We start from the raw sequence: 17,602 nt of genomic DNA on the forward strand, positions 1-17,602 counted from the left end.
GCTATAAAAAAGGCTTCCTCCAGCTCTGGAAGTGATGCAGGAATGGGTGCTGGATCCTGGGTCTGTGCTGGGATATGTTCCTTAGCTGATCACCTACTGCTTTTAGAGCATTTCATTTAGATTATTTTCTTTTCACATCTGCTTTATTTAATTCTGAGTGTCTGAAGTCTGAATGTCCTTAGTTTTTTTTCCCAGCTATGTTTTTGATTAAATTGATAACGCAGTTTTCAGTTGGCATTCCTTGCAAAAACTGTGCTGTATAAAATCAATTCTACATGAAGACATAAATTTTCTAAAGCTTCTAGAGGTGTAGAATGGGTCTTCAGTGCCAGTACAACCCCAAAGAGTGGGTGGATATGTGGTGTGTAGGAAGGCAGTGAACGAAAGAAACCCCAAACCTGTTTTGCAGTGGGGAATAGGAGCCTTGAGAGCATAAATGGCCAATGAAAAATAACCTTTCATTTGAGCACTGGAAGCAAAACAAAATAAATTCACGGTAGCACCAGCAGGGCGTGAGAGAGAGTTCTGAAAACTGGTGGCTGGGACAGACTTTAGTGGAAAAATCTCTTTGCAGGGCAGATCCCATCTGTGCAGGCAGAGACTGAGGCTCATACAGAGGCTCTGGTGGCAGAGCAGGAAGGTTTCCTTTGCAGGACCTGCTGCAGTCCTCCAGAAGTCACTGATGGAGTCATTTCATTATTTAATGGGGCTGAATTAATTCCTTTGAAGCAGTTTTGTTGCTGTCAGGAGTTCATTTGGCTTTGCTGGAGCCATTTCCACGAGGAGCAGGGGAAAGCAGGCTTGGTATCAATTGTACACTGAATAACTGTGCACTGCAGCAGGGGCTGGAGGTACTTTAATTCACAACTCTCATTTCAGTTCCCCTCATTATACCAGTACAACCTGGAAAAAAAAACCAACGGCCAATTTGTGCAAGATTCTGTTTGGTCAAAGTCCTAAGTAGGCTTATTGTAGAACTGAAATTAATGATAATTTGTGCTTATTTAATAAAAATTCCTCTTGTGACAAGGCTTTTGTTGCCTTCAAATATTCAACGGTGCCTACGTGAGGCAGAGAATCCTTTTTATTTATCCTGCCTGATAACAAAACTGGTACAGGGAGTCTCAGCTGACTGGAGGCCCAGGTCCATGCTGAAAGACTGAAACAGTTGTTAAGGGATCATAAGAGGTAGTTTCCTGTGGTGTTTTTTTTTTAAATGTTTTCAATTTGTAATATTTTTAAAATAATACTTTAACTTAATTGTCTTAATGCCATCCTATTAGCAGGGGAAATAAATCTCTGTCTGAAAACAGAGACTGAATGAAGCATCCAATGTCTCATCTGTGTGTGCTCATCATGAATGAATTATCCCAGAATCACAGAGTGGTTTCGCTTGGAAATGACCCTAAAGACCATTTTATTCCAGCTCCTTCCATGGGCAGGGACTCCTTCCACGATCCCAGGTTGCTCCAAGCCCCGTCCAACCTGGCCTTGGACACTTCCAGGGGTCCAGGGGCAGCCACAGCTTCTCTGCAGATGGACAGATTAACTTAAGGCAATTTGAAATTCATCAAGAAATGTAGGGATGAAGTCAGGAATACTTTCAGACAAGACTTTAGCTACAAAGTTCAGTTTCTCTTTCTTTATCTACTTTTGGATTCCTGGTATTAAACAAAAGTTTCACACTTTGGAAGGTGCCAACCAGCTTTTGTTCAGATGGTGTTCGTCCTTAGTTCCTTCTGCATCTTGTGCATTCTGGATAATTAAGCTTCAAAGTCAGTGTGGGGTTTTTTTAAGTGAGTGTGAGTTTAGGCATTGTTGGGTGCGTTTAATCAGCTTTGTTGGCCGCTGGATAGAGAACCCATTCCTCGTTCTGCTCCGTGAGGATTATGTTCACAAATGGATAGACATTTTGGCTTTGACATGAAAAGATGCCGCAACTGGGCCACACTTGATTTATTTCACACATCTGGAGACCTCTGCAGAGCAGGTTATGGTTTTCCTTCTCAACTCTTCTCCCCTTGCAGAGCTTTGCCGTGAAGTTTTCCTTCTCTGTGATCAGTTGTTGCTCTGCTGCTCCCAGCACAGAGTTCGCAGAACCGTAGTCTCAAAATAACCCCTCTCAGATGATTTTGCTCAGACTCAAAGGAAAATTCCCTAAATCTACTTCCAGTCCTGCTTTATCAAGGAACGGTATCAGGGAATACAGATGAATCTGGTTATGCACCTTGTACTCACTAAAATGTGACACTTCTCTGCTTTTCCCTCCCTCCTTTGGGGTTCTTTGTGGGGCCCAGGTAGAACTTTATCTACAGCCAACTAAAGCCCAAGTGGGGCAGTAATGCTCCCTATGGAAGGGTGGGAACTGCGAATTCCCTGGTTTTAATTCCCAGAGAACCAGCTGTGTGCCACCTTCCAGCTGCACGAGGAGTGAACAGAGCCTGGGCTTTGCTGATCTCTCTGCCCTGGCTGAGAGTGATCACCCTTTCTCCTGTATTGCAAACCCTCCAGCAGCAGGTTGTGAGATGGGAGTTGCCAGAATCTCAGGTGACAGTTCAGAGAAAACAGTCAAATTATGAATAAATCCTAATTTTTTTTGACTAATCACGAATCCGTTATTTGCCTGGACTTTAAGGACTGTGAAATGCAAGTCTTGTGATTCTGCTCTGGTGAAATCTGGTTCATTACATTGCTGTTAACTTTCCTGCCAGTAGAAGCCCGAATGAAATCAGATGTCAGAATACTTGGGGATGATATCTGCATTCTAACACACTGTGAAAATATTTACAAGCTTCCAAGATGAGACTTTTCCTGATTAGGGAAATCAAAGAATAGTTTTCCCAGCAGGCCTGCAGTTAGCTCATCCAAATTGCTTCTGTTTTAATTGGCATGCATTTCCTCTAAGCAGCTAGGAGATGAAAAATATTTGACTTGGGCTCTACAGGACTGGAAGGCTCTTCCCCCAGACACAGCCACTCTGGTAAAAAAAAAAAAATCCAACCAAACAGCAGCCAGCTCAAGTTTATATTGCATTTGTACAACAAAAATGCATCTTTGACAAGATCCCAGACCAAGGTGCAGACTGGTATTCTGACTTTTTATTGAGGAAAATAAGGATGGTGTTTTACTCAGGTGTTCTGGGGTATGAAGTCTTTTGTTACCTGAGTTGTATCTAAGTGGGCTGCGATTTTTATCTCTGCTCCACAGCATTCTGTTGTTTTCAAACTGCATTTTGGGACATCTTTTACTCAGTTTTCTAGTTTCAGAAGCATTGGGAAGACTAGGTAAAAACAACCTTCATTAGAAGTGACTGCTTTTGTCTGGGAGAACAGACAACATTGTGCCTGAAATTAATTCACTGGAGTTTTTGTTTCTCTTTTGCTGAACCTGTCTGAGGAGGGAGGTTTTCCCTAAAAGTTGTTCTCACAGGGAATGATGAGACCAAACCTGCCTCGTGGAGGAGGAGGTGACCCTGCTCTAGGATGGTGTGGAAAGCTGCACTCTCAGGATTTGGGGGTGGTGTCCTTTTATGTTCCAGGAGACTTTTGGTTATGAATTATACTGCTGAAGCCCACCATGGATAGACCAGTGAAAGCAGCACCCAGAGCCTGAAATCCAGTTCACTTTATTTGTTGGGTCATTAGGATATTAGATAATTTTGATTGAAAAATGTGCCAGTATCACCTCCTTTAATCAGGGTTTCTTGGTAGTTCACCTAGAACATGTGTACATCCTGAAAATATCAATGTTGTGTGTTTTGTAAAATAATCCCTTCCCTCAGCTCCACCCAAAAGGACAGCAAACAAAAAAACCCCACCCAAACCCAGTGTAATACTGGGGTTTCTTGAGGATGAGACTCCTAATTTCCCCCACTTGTGGTAACTGGATGTATTTTGGAGATGCAAAGCCCCATGATGGGAATATTGCCATGTGCCAGCCACAGCTTTTCTATTCCCCAGCTTTTGGTAAAGGAATATTCAATATTCACCACTTAGGAGGGGTGAGGTGGTCGCGTGTCAGTCCTGCCAGCCTGGCAAGGGGCCTGGGCTTTTCCTAGGAGAGATTCTGGGATGGAATGCAGCCTGAGTATCCTGTTCCATGGGATTAGGGAGCTGCATTAGCGGGGAATAATGTCAGTCGCGCTCTGTGCCCGCTGCGTTTCACCATCTGCCTCTCAGAAACGTGAGGAGGGGTTTCCCTGGTGGCACGGCATTAGGTGAGTCATGAGCAGCACAGACTCCCAGTGATTTGGTTTTGAAGCTCTGGAGGAAGTGTGAACTTCATATTTGTTGTTTATTGATTAATATTTTATCGGAGGTGAAATTAAAAATTAAACAGGTAAATGACTCATGCTGAAAAGCAACAGCACTGTCTTGCTGTGGCTGACAAATGACAATGGATTTCTAAGAATAGGGGAAAATACATTAATTTATAGGGATAGCACAGGGAGCCTAAAGAGATGCTTTGATTGAGAGGGGTGGACACATCCCACAGAAAGATCATGGAGAAAATGGCTTTGATGCTATGTTTAGTACCCTTTGCATCACAAATGAAATTGGTAGATGGTTCTCTTTGGAAAATACTCAAAATTGTCTTTTCTCTGTGGTGTCATGGAGCAGTTTAAGAGCAATTTTATTTTATTGGAGCAATGTTTAAAAAGATTTTTTTATCAGAGCAATGTTTTTGCTGCGTTCTTTTTTTCTTAAAATCATGGCTGTTTGAGATGCCCAGATTTCAAAACCCTGAACTGCGCTTAGGAACAGATTTAATTTTTTTTTTTTTTCTTACCACTGGAAGTAAAGAGCAGCCTGTTATTTCAGCTAGTTGTTATTATTACCGTTCCCTCAGTCTTTTTGACAATCAGATCTCAGTCTGCATTTTGCTGTTGCTGACAGAGCTGGGATGCTGCTGCTAGGAAGGAGGAGCACACTGGCAGCGGAGGCCGTGGTGATTCACTGCCTCCTGGGATGAAACCTGCCTGACTGGGCATCTGTGACATTTCTGGCCTGCAATTTTTTCCCAAATAATGCTGCAGGCTGATGCTATTTCTGTTCAGAATACTGATCCATCCTGTTTACAAACAGCCAAAGCAATAGTGTGAGTAAGGCCTTTTCTTCCTGCTGTATATGGAATTACCTAGGGATGGATTGAGGCTGATCAGTGGCCAAGATACAGGCGTGGAGAGCTGAGCGTGGTTCACCATCTCCTGCTTGGCATATAAAGGCCTTTTTGAATTGCTCCTTCTAGTTTCTCTTTGTTGTTTCCTGTAAAATCATTTTGTGCTGAAATTCTCATCTCGTGAATGGGAAAAGCAGTGTGTGAAAATGAGGGTGGCAGAAGTTCTTAGCACTAGAAGATACATCAGTAAACAGGATGGGTGGAAGAAATGTGTAGGAATTGGCTCGTATTTTAATTGTGGTCTGCATTATCATAGTGAAACTCATACTTCCTTTGTTTTAAAAATTTTTCCTCCACAGAAATCAAAGGAATGTTTGGGTTTGAAACTGTAAAGGAGAGGGCTGGTAGAGGTTCGCTTTTGCTAACTGAGCAAGGTAGCTCCAAATTAGTGCCCATGCAGGCCTGATCCCTGTCACTGCAGAGCAATGGCAACGTCCTTAGCAGTAGAAATAGCGAAGCTACGTGTTGTGTCAACTGTAATTGGGTGGGAGATTAAAATTATTGCACAAATATAAAACCAGGACTTGAAACACATCGGGCTCCTCTTGATGTGCTTTATCTGGGCACTTGCTTCCACTGGGGATTGCTTTGCCTAGGAAGTTCAACGTGTGCCCTTTGCCTGTGACAGGTTGGTCAATCTTTAGGCTGCTGGGGTGCCCTTTGAAAGATCTTTTTTATTATGAAAACTATTCTGAGACCTCTAGATTAGACAGTGCACTCGCACTAACCCGCTTGAGGCAAAAAAGAAACCTTTAATCTCTGTTAAAACTCTGCGTGCCAAATATAATAGCTGGTTTCAGCAGTATTTAAACCAACTTCATTAGAATATGGGAAGGGGAAACGGGTTTTAAAGGCTGGCTTTAGCAAGTAATCAACTGTCTCCCAGATGGTCCAAATGGGACTCACTGAACGCTGCATGGGGAAAAAAGAAAATAAAAAAAGGGAAAAAGAAGAAGAAGAGAGAGCCCAGCACCATCCTGTGTGTGTCTGTGCCTGCTGGTGACTGGGCTCAGGGGAAGGGACCTTGTGGGTGCCTGGCTGAGGAGCAGCTCTGCCTCTTCCCATCCAGACATCCTGGTGCGTTCAGGCTGTGCTCACTTGCACAGAAGGCAAGGCAGCAAGATGTAATGTATTTAAATATATTCTGCATTTGTCATGGTGGCTTTATAGTTTTTCCCCCAGTTTCATCGCCCTTGCTCTGAAAAACAGTTTTGCTTTAACCCATTACAAAAACTGTTTAACCAGTTTTTAACCTTGGAGCCTTATCAGGGAGCCTTTGTTTTGGTCAGAGAAGCCCAGGGTGGCTGTATGGAGCAGAGCACGTACTGGGGGTGCATCCTGCACGCCGGGCTAATCGCTCACTAATTAATACTCATGACTCATCTCATTTAGCGGCTGCTCTTGGGACTCGAGCAGTGCTGCTATTGGTGCTCGAGCTGTGGAGAGCTTTAGCTAAGGCAGAGCCGGTGTTATCCTGGGGTGGATGCTGCCGACCTGCAGCACCTCCAGGACACCCCACCGTGGAGCTGCGCGGCTCTTCTGAGATGCCAAGATCCGTTTGACAACCTCTCTGTCCCGATTTGTAATGAGTCCTTTCTGCTTGTTCCCAAAGGTCCAGAGGAAGAAATGACCATGTAGATTCTACAGCTTGGGTGCAACATAATGGGAAATGGTGAATGGAGTGGAGCTGGTCTGCAGCCTTGAGAGCAGCCGTTCTGTGACCTCCAGTCAGTCAGGGACACCCTCCACGCCAGAGGCATCCTCCACGTCACTCGCCGGACACACACGGGATTCTTTTTAATTTCTCCGATTGGAATTCAAGATTCCTCTCCTTCAATTTTTAAACAGTTTTAAGATTGTATCAACTACAACGAGTGGAGCAATATAACCAGCCACGATGGGTGACATGACAAATAGCGATTTTTATTCCAAGAACCAAAGAAATGAGGCCAACCATGCAGGAGAGTTTGGGTGCACACTGCAGGAACTGCGCTCCCTCATGGAACTCCGAGGGACAGAAGCAGTAGTAAAAATTAAAGAGACATATGGGGACACAGAGGGGCTCTGCAGACATCTGAAGACATCACCAACAGAAGGTAAGCACTTTTCACTTTGCTTGAGTTAGGGGACTTAGTGTAAATGCTCTCCGGACACTGAAAGAAAAAGGTTTTGATTCAAACCTGAACAGAATTCTCATGGTGCCGCCATTGTTCCCAACAATAATAGAACAAGAGTCTTCTAAGAAGGTAAAGCAGCCCAACTATAGCTAAAGCTGGCATGAGAGTGAAAGGAGTGCTTTTTGTTCTAACAGCTACATGCATTAATTCTTCCTTCTTAAAATGACACAAAAAATCAGCATGTTTTAGGCATTGCAAAGAGACTTGAACCTCTGCTCTTGGGGGTAAGAAGGTGCAAAGCAGTTGCTCCAAAACAGCTTCTAGGTTTTTGGACATCTTGAGAGTATGAAATGACCTTTTGAGATGCACATTACGTTACTGTGTAGATCGATATATTTTTTATATTTGTAGATAAGTTAATCTTCACTTAGTATATTACCATAGATAATTTTGCTTAAATCATCAGTTTGTGATTGTATCAGTGTTTTTTATTAGTTGGACTTCTGTTGTGTGTAGAACTAAACTCCTTACTTTCTTATGTTTAATAATACCAATCATGACTTTCCAGGATCTATTTTTCTAAGTGTTTTTAGAGTCTTCTACCTGATAATCATTTATTAGTCTGGTTTCCAGTGCCTATACCAAATATCTCCCTTAATCAATAAAGCATTGACAATGGTGGAATGTTTCCCTCTCCTCACACAGTTTTCTTGATCACTAATTCTTTCTCTTTAAGTGCAAGTAAAATTCTCTTTCATTCTAAGAATTCTATTTTTGTCACTGTATTTTCATCTCTAAGCAGTATTAACACTTTTGGAAATTACACAGTCTTTCAGTCTATAATATTTCTGCAGTCTTGTAAAGTAGCCAAGATGTTCATTTTAAGTTCTTTTCTTTTTCAAGAAGATAGAAGTCTTGGCTTTGTTCCATCCTCTTCTTTCTAAAATTAATAGTTTAGTTACCTCCTCTGTTTAAATGCCTCAAAGTCTGGAATTATTGGTGTGATCATAAACATGTCAATTGTAGCGTGATACTGTAAATTACCCCAGCTGAGGGGTCCCAAGGGAGCAGCTATCAGTGTCTCAGCTTCAAGAATTCCATGTTTGCAGAAAGTCAGAGCTGAAGTGTCTGTCTGAGCCGAGCTCACGGCGGTGACTCCAGTCAAGTTTTGCCAACTCATTCTAGTGGTTACCTGGTCAATGTGAACTTCAAGGGAGATGTTAATTGCATTATGTGTTCAATTTATGACATCAGGGAAACTCAATTCCTCATCTCGGAACAGAGTGTATGGATCCAGCAGCGTGGCACGCTGACTCCAGCAGTAATCTATATCTGATACTGCAGATAAGGTAACTTTCCTCCAAGCATTACGTGCACTTCATCACTTGTGCATTAGGGAAAAACCTTTCCAGCTTCAAATGGCAATCAGCATAGCCTTGGAATCGTGAAGACTCTGCTGGGTTTTAATTTTCAAGTAGATCACATAATAGGAATTCCCAGTCGCATGAAGTTTGCATCTTACTTTTAATTGTTTTGCTTGGAAAAATTCTCTGAAATATGTCTTGTCAAACTTGGAAATTTTCACTCGAGAGAAAGTATCCATAACAGAGAAACTTTAAAAGTTTATGGCAAATATAAGCTTATATTTAGTTCTAAGTCCCAAGCCATTGTTTTTCTTGGCTCCAAGCTCAGTGAAGAGGATATTCTTGAAGATATGACTATTCTTAGAGGAAAGAAACATGATCATTTCATACGTGGAAATGGAATTCTAACATCAAGTAGACATGATTTGCAATTTAATTATTGACATACTTAGTTTTATCTTTTGATATCTGCAGCAAACTGTGGATTCCTCATTAAATACCTTTATGGAAACCCACAATTTGCTACAACGCCTGAAAATCGCGTTTCCAACCAGGCATCGTTTTTGGTGACGCACAGTTCACCAAACTTCCTTTGCTTTTCATGCCGTGGTGTGTTGCACATCTTACATGGTTTTATGGGAAATATGGAGTAAAAATTACTGCAGGGCACTTCTTTCAAGAAACCAAACATCTGAGCAGGAGTCCTGAGTGACTGTGAAACAGTGAAAAGGACCTGACCGGACAACTTGGTTCTTCCCTGCCTTGTAAGCTCTTCCAGAATTTATCTTCATGAAGTCCTTGTAATTTTGTGGGATAATGGCTGAAACTGTTACTGGAACAGAGGAAAAAAACGTTTCCTGGCAGCAGGGACATGCTAATTCAGTAAAATGTGGTCTAAGCTGAACTTACTGGTTTATTTAGAAAGTGAGAAGTAGTCATGAGCTCAGAGTTGACTCAATTCATTTCCCATGTTAATATTTGATGTCCTGCCTATGGATTGGTAGGATCAATCACACTTAGAAGTGCCTTTTGAAAGAGTTTTAAAGGCCTTGAACTTCTCAAGTTAAGATGTCCTATGTGTAACTCAGATGTCATTGGCACCGTTGTGAGGTTCATTTCCCAGTGACCTCCTGTCTCAATTCAGTGTGGAGCTGGGAGAGTCTGCTGAATGTTGAGTAAAATAATATTGGCATGCTGAATGAATTAATAATAATATTATGTGTTACAAGACTTCAGTCTCTCCTTTAAGTTTTCTTTGATTGCTCCTTTAGCCATAGATGCAGTGGGGATCCCAGCTCTCAGTTATGCCTGAGGGATTTCCTGCCTTAAAGTGATTATATTATAATGAAACGCTCCCATTTAAGTGCTCATCAAAAGAACTTCCCCAAAATCTATGGAAATAATTTATATGAAAAAATACACGTGCTGACTTGAATTTTCCTTAAAATTATTTATATTCAGACTAGTTTCACTTTCATTATCCTAGAAATACCACATATAAGCAGAATCTAGCCCTGTCACTTTGCAAAACAATGCTGAATCCCCCCTTGGGCAGAGCTGGGCTGAGTTGTATAATTTTCCATGCAGTTGGAGTCTCCGAGGCCCACTGGAGCTTCAGTGATATCTTATAAAAGACAGCTGGTAAAATGGGATGAGTTAGTTAGATGAATACCAAACGAGACTGGAATCCACCCTCTCCAACACTTAGCTATATTTCTGCACAATTTTATATAGTACCCTCCAATTTACAGTAGGTTTTTCATCTCCTTTCCCTTATAAAAATGTTTATTTCTTATCGGAGTATGTCAGTGAATTAACTTCCAAGATTTTTTGCTTAAAATACTTGGATGCTGTAATTTCCAGTGCGTGCAAAAAGTGAAGAATTCACTGCCTATAGAATCATGGAATACCCTGAGCTGGAAGGGACCCACAGGGAGTCCGGCCCCTGGCCCTGCACAGACACCTCAACAATCCCACCCTGTCCATCCCTGAGAGCATTGTCCAAAGGTTCCTGGAGCTCTGGCAGCCTTGGGAGCTCTGTGCCCATTCCCTGGAGAGCCTGGGCAGTGCCCCAGCACAGTACTGTGATGCTTTTTAAATTTTTATATGAAGGAAGTACCTTTCCGTGGTGGTATCTGTGCAACCACACCCCAAGCCAGGAGCTCCAGAAGGTGTCACACGTTGGTGATGATGTTACAGCACTACAGAAGAAGTTTTTCTGTTGGTATTTAGTGGATACAGAGCTGATTAAGGTTCTAGGAATGGGCTGGTGGAGTGCACTGGGGGAGAACATTTCAGCTTTGTTTTGTTTTTTTTTTTCTGGCTGTAGGTCTGAGGATACTATGAGAAGGTTTTATGGAAAGGCACAATATCAATTAACAGTTAACTGATAAAATTTCTACTGTAGAGGCTGGCTTTTTAATCATCACAGCTGCCCTTAGCTGAGCTACCAGAGAAGTTCTCTCTCTTTTCAAATGCATGTTTGTTGTGTGGAGGATATAGACAGAGTATCAGTTAGGCCAGCTGTGGAGGTGTGTTTATTTTTCATTATTGCAATCTAAAAAGTCTTTCACCAATTTAAAGACGAGGTAAAAGATGGAGAAAGACTGAATGCAACAAAATTAACCAGCTGCTTTTAAATGCTTGTTAGTTTTGGTTCCTCACACTTGCTTCTATAAAAATACACCTTTAATAACTTAATAGTCTGTTTGGAAGCTGCTCTTGCTGGTTCACACTGAATTGCAGTCAGGTGCACCACTGTGTTCAATCAGCTACAGCGATGTGAAGAATTTGGAAAGAAATTGGGAAAGCAATGGAAAATACTTGATCCAGACAAATAGAAGTTTAAAAGAGAAATATAAAATAATTGATTCTGTGATTGTCAGAGACTGAGCTTTATAAAAACACACTGTCAAAATTGATGGTGCATGTAAAGAAATTGGTGATAGCATCATTTTCATTGTTAAAAGAACATGGTTGATCATGTATAAACCATTAATTATTGTCCATAAGTTCAAGATCTTCTTACATTATTTTACATTTAAGGTTAGGATGGATATTATTTGATTGATTTCATAATTTTTTTTTAAAGCAACATTGCCAGCTCTCTGGAAGTAGATTTTAAGAGTTTCTTTGTGACATTGAGCTGAAGTACTTAGGGAGCCTTCAAAGCAGCATCTTAAAAACCCTGTACGAGCAGACCCGCTCATCGTCTCTCCGGATCACCACACTGACTAATTCCTCGTCCTTATTTGTGGTGTCAAAACATCTCTTGTAGTTCAGGCCCATTTGTCAACCCCCCAGGCCAGCAGCCAAGCTCCAAGTACACATCCAGCCCTTATTTGTACATGTTCTCCCCACACGGAAGGGTTGGTTTGAACAATGAAAACAACCCTGGCCATGTAAAAACCCCTCAGCATCGTCAGGGCCAAGGCCTCGCGGGGTTTTTTTCTACCTCACATGGGAAAAACCCCACGGACAAACTAAACTCATATTTCACCTGGTTGTTCATGCAGTGCTAAGCATGGCTGAGCTGGTGGGAACTTGGATAATTTGGCATTTTGCTGTGGTTCCATCAGTGGGCACTGGCTGCCCCCCGAGTGCCCCAGCAGGCTCCCAAGGATCTGTGTTTGGCAAAGGCAAGAGGCTGGCTAGGAACGAAGGGGGTCCTGGGTGCTCCTTCATTTGGAAATTGCAGTTGCAGGACCCCTCATGTGTATCCCAGCTGGGTTTGTTCCCCCTGGAGAAGAGAAGACCCCAGGGAGAGGCCACTGCAGCCTCCCAGTATTTGAAGGAGGCCGATAAGAATGATGAGGAAAAACTTTTTAGCAGGACCTGTTGTGAAGGAGAAGGGGGTAATGGATTTAACTGAAGGAGAGTTGATATAGATTAGATATAAGGAGAGAATTTCATACGGTGAGGATGCTAAAACACTGACTCAGGCTGCCCAGAGAGGTGGTGGATGCCCCATCCCTGGAAATGTGCAAGGCCATGATGGGGCTCTGAGCAGCATGACCTAGCTGAAGATGTCCCTGCTCTCTGCAGGGAGTTGGACTGGACAACCTTTAAAGGTCCTTTCCCACCCAAATAATTCCATGATTCTCTGCCTTTTTCTCTGGGGGAGCCAGAGGGGTGCCTGACTCCTTGGGAAGAGTGGGCAGCACAGGCTGTGCGCAGGGGCTTCCCTTCTGCACCCTCCCCGCTGGCAGCCAGCGACTCCTCCTGCCCCTGCTCTCCACAGGGAAAAGCCCTGGGGCACTCGTTGTTTGTGTGGCTCTTTGCAGCTCTGTTCTGTGGGGAAGTGCTGGTCCTGTCCTAAGTCGCATGGAACACCATGGTCACAGGGGGCCTTTCAGGACTGGGAACAGCTGGAAAAGATCGAGGCGAGATGGTTTTGTGTGAATGACTCGTGGCAGGTTTGCTTTGGCACACGGGGCTGTCTCAGTCCTGCACAACAGGCCTGGCCCAGCTGTAAGGCTTGGCCTAAGGGAGGTTGTATTTGGCTCCTGTGTCCTGATGTGTCTGTGGGCCAGTGCCAGGCAGATGTGCTGCTCCAGGGGTGCCTGCACTGCACTCCTGGGACCCACAGGAGCTCTGGGGTTGGGAGGAATGGCTCTGTACATTTGACAGTCCTGCTGTAGGCAGCATGTTATATTTCCATAAAATCACATCTCCGCGCTCAATGATTTGAAAGGGGTGCATGGAGCTTTCTTGGCAATGGCAGTTCTTTTCCTTATCTACTATTTCCATTGTTTGTATAATGGAGCAGCAAACATTCTTCCAAAGGTTACCCAAACATAAGCATCTCAAATGAATGGCTCAGATTTTTCTCTGTGATAAGTCCAATTTCATTGCTCATTTTGTTTCTGGGTTCTGGCATGTCGTTCCACTTGCTGATTTACTTTGGCTTTGTTCATGTACTTGTGGAGAACTAGAGAGAGAGATATTGCATGATGCATTTTCCCCATAAAGTTTAAAAAAAAAAAGAGATACCTGCTCCTTTGAGAATCCTAAATGGCTTATAAAAAGGTTCTCTTTGGGTAACAGGCAGTGCTTTAAAGTAAGGCCAAGAAAGGCAGAAAGTGAGTGAGCGTCTTCTGCTTTTTCTATTAGGCAGCATCAGAGATTTTCTGAGCTCGGTGATGATTTATTTATGTGATTACCCAGGACATCATCTTCCTCCCAATGATTATCTTACCTCAGCAGGTGCAACACTTAGAAAGGAGGCTATTTTCGTGCAAGCTGAATTCCCCTTTCCCCTGTAAGACAGTGCATTAAATACATGCAGGCAGAGAGTACTGACCACAGACATACATTCTGCTCTTGTACCTCAGGTTTAAATGAACAGAGTAATAAATGGGTGTGAGATTTTTGCACCTATTCTGCACAGGACTAGTGTTTGTTCGTTGTAGTTTAACTCAATTACAACTACAGTGTATCGTAAGTCAAAGGAAAACCTGGCCCAGTAACTTTCTGTTATTTTTTCCTCTTTGCAAAGAGATTATCACAGGTCAGCATTCTCCATAACATGTTGTGCCCTAAGTTTCTCCTTGATCTGAATGCAGTGATGCAATACAGTGAGTCAATGCCTTTCTGCTGAATTAATAAATGATGGAAAGTGTTGCCATTATATGGGGCTGTAATAAATTGATAAACTTGTAATCTCATTCTTAGGAATAGTGGTATGAGTGTGTTGGCATAATCAGCTCATTCATTGTGTGAGAAAAAGATGAGGCCAGGCCTTCAACATAATGGGCACAGTGTGCATAACGATGGGGGAAGTGACCTTTGTATTCTATAAAAGCTACGTCAGATGTCCCAATGGCAAGCTGGGATTACGGTGGTGGTGTTCCCTTGGAAAAAGGCAATTAGGCCTTTTCTTGGAGGATCAAACAGAGGTCATTCTGGGCTGGGGTGTCAGAGTGGCTCCTGTGCTGGGGAAGGCAAAGCTGGAGGTTGGATCAGTGATGGCAAAGAAAGACCTGAAGGGAGGGGTGGCTGAAGCCTTTCCTTGGTGTGTCCCTGTGCTGGGGAGCCTCTGTGAGGGCAACAGGACTGCAGAGGAAAACATCCTTGGGGAATGCCTCCTTCCTGTTTTATTGCAGGGCTCAGGAATCCATAAATATCTATAGACTGTCAGCCTTGAGTGAGAGCTGATTTATCTTCATTTTGTTCTTGTTTTGAGAAGGCTGCAGGAAGAAAGCAAAGTCCATTACAACAAATGAATAATCCAATCGATGGAGCCAGTGTGCCCTTGATGGAATTAAGCTTTGTCTTTGCAGTGTATCAGAGACAGAGAAGGGTTTTTGCCTTATTTTGTCCATGCCCTATGAAAACAAAGAGTTGCCATGCAGTGGTTTTGTCCTGTTGGGACTGGCCCTGCTGGAAGAGCACAGCTCTTAATTCATTGTCTCAGCTGACACTTACAGGGTGCAGAAACCTGCTCCCTTTAAAGGGTCATCTTAAAATGTAGACATAAAACAGCGACTTGAATCTCTGTTAGGTGTTCCCAGACATTTTTTTACCAAGTGTCACTGCCAGCAGTGATGCTGCTTCCAGCTGAACCATGGAAATTGGGAAATTTTGCTGCTGAAGTCTTTGTTAGGATCGCCTGTGGGTTGGACACGTGGTGACAATGCCATTCCTCACAATAATGAAATGCTGAATTTCATTTTTCTTTCATTCAGCATTGCATTTCTGTGTTTTCTGTGAAATAGGATTGTGTTATTTGTTTTGGATAAAATGGGGCAGTGGCTTCAACATGCAAGTCTCAGCTCAGCAGCCCTGCAAGTGGAATTAGCATGATTAAATGGTCATTTCTCTTTTGAAGATAACTTTTATTAACAGACCTGGGATAAGAACAGCTTTAGGTGCAGTAATGATTTCCTGCCTCCTGTGCCTTTTGCAATTACTACTCACCCCTCAAATCTAGACTGTTCAAATTTACTGTTTCCATTTGTTTTCCAAGAAGTCAGAGGTTGGTGTTTGACATGCCTGTTATTTATAAAGGTGAGTGGAAAATAAAGCTAAATATGTATTTTTGGCAGGCAGCTCAATGTGCTTCCAAGACAAACATATCTGCGTTCCCTCAGTGCTGGCTTCCTTTCATGTGGTACACTTGGAGTTTCTGACTTGCCTTCTAAGTATCTCTAGAAATTATTTCTCCTCTGTCTCCCAGAGGTTTTTTTCACATCTGTGTAGGTGTTCTGGAAACTGTGCTTGAGATCCTGAAAGGTGTAAGGACAAAGCAGCCTCCCCAACATCCTGAAAAGCTGATGATTACCTCAGACATAAAGAACCTGTTTTCACAGATAATAGATGACATTCTCTGGCACAGCTTTCAGCAGGGTATAGTAACTTCCTTTTTAACTTTTAAAGAAGGAAGAAATCCTTTCTGAATGCTCATTATAAATCCCATTCCTTGTCCTTGCCTTGGAGCTGGAAAAACAATGCATTTCAATGTCCCATCCTAATTGCCAGTCCAGAACTTGGCAACACAGCCACGGATTCTATTAAATGCAGAGGATTTCAGTTGTGTAATAGAAATAGCTGGGTGTATGGAGCTGCTATTTCTGTAACAATAGCATTTACTAGCCCTTGTTTCCTCTTTGCTTTCAAATGAAATTCTTTGGAGACTGCAGATACTCTTTTCCTGTGTGGCTTGTGAGCTGAGTCAGTTCTGCTAAGACTGGCAAACCTGAGCTTCCACAGGCTGTGCTGCTCCTTTGATTTTTCCTTTTGCATTTTGTGTCAATCTCTCCTCCCCGGCACTTTCCACAGAGGAACGGTCTATTTCAGTGTGAGGGCAGCTTAGGTACAGTCCTCTGAGGTACAAAAAGTCTGAAATATGAGTGTTGGGAACGGAAAACCAACCAAATTTATGGAGTAGTTCAAAAGCTGTCATGATTCTTTTTCTCTGATTAGCATTGGAGATGAGGGAAAATAGGGAATAGCTCACTCCTTTACAGGTGTGCTTCAAAAGGTGAGCTTGCCTTTGAAGGAGGTACAGAATAAGAGAGGAGAATTTTCTTAAAGCATCCAGTAAGTACCCCATGAACTGCAGCAGGATTTCACTTTGCCTCCGTAAGTGAGGGCACAGCTCCTCTGGTGCTACAGGCTGAATGCTGCTTGTTCAGGACCGTGGCAGCATCAGTGTGGAAGACAAATGTGTGGGAATGCTGTGGAATTGCAGGGCAGCTGAGTCGTTATAATCTGAGCAAAAGCATTAGTCTGGGCACCTCGGTCAATTGTTTCCTTAAACAATACAGCAAATCCACTTGGATTTTTTGCACCATTTTCCTGGCAGTCTCGAGTGTTTGCCTCAGTTTGGAAGCTTGGGTGGCCTTTGGGGACACCGTGGGTTTCCTTGGGTTTGTCTCACTTCCGTCATGTGTTGGCCCCCTTCCTTTCCCTGCACAGGAGCTCAGTTTTAAAGGATCGAGCATTCTTTTCTGAGCCATTCCATTTTCTCTTTTTTAGTTTGCTTTTGCTTGCTTTTTAATTACAGCCTGAAGTGGTTTTGCCTTCATTAAAAAGGCCCTACAGTAATAGGAATTGCTGCATTACTATTTTGCCAGCAGGGTCATGACTGTTGTGTGGTTTTCCATGGATAGCAGAGGTCATCCAGCTTGATGTCTGCAGCCAAAATCTCTGCCTGTCCTTGAGCTGTAGTGTCATAAGTGACTTTTTGACTAAGGCACAGACTCTATCTTTCCCCACAACTTTTAGCCCATGGAAACCTGGGAGAAAATCCCTCCTGTTGGTGCTAATGAATCCAAAGAGTGAAGAGGCTGGCCAGGTCAGAACCTGTGATTTTCACTACTCAATTTGATGAGTTTTCACTGAGAGAAAAACCTCAAAAGGCTTTAAAGCCCCCCCAGTTTCCTGCAGAAATATGGTGTAAACTTGGAAAATTATGGAAGCGTTCAGGTCTGCCTCCAGTGC

The 17,602-nt window shown here is 42.9% G+C and overlaps 1 protein-coding gene across 5 annotated transcripts in view; it reads left to right on the plus strand.

Annotated features, from left to right (window-relative positions):
- Positions 1-17,602, plus strand: part of ATP2B2 (ATPase plasma membrane Ca2+ transporting 2) — a 387,814-nt gene that overhangs the window by 217,141 nt on the left and 153,071 nt on the right. For all 5 annotated transcript variants that reach the window (XM_048316144.1, XM_048316145.1, XM_048316142.1 and 2 more), the window contains exon 4: positions 6,791-7,274. In XM_048316144.1, the coding sequence (XP_048172101.1) occupies positions 7,076-7,274 (199 nt within the window). In that variant the 5' untranslated portion in view covers positions 6,791-7,075. The remainder of the gene's footprint in view (positions 1-6,790; positions 7,275-17,602) is intronic.

This window comes from Corvus hawaiiensis, chromosome 11 (assembly GCF_020740725.1).
Source record: "Corvus hawaiiensis isolate bCorHaw1 chromosome 11, bCorHaw1.pri.cur, whole genome shotgun sequence".
In the NCBI taxonomy this organism is placed as follows: Eukaryota; Metazoa; Chordata; class Aves; order Passeriformes; family Corvidae; genus Corvus; species Corvus hawaiiensis.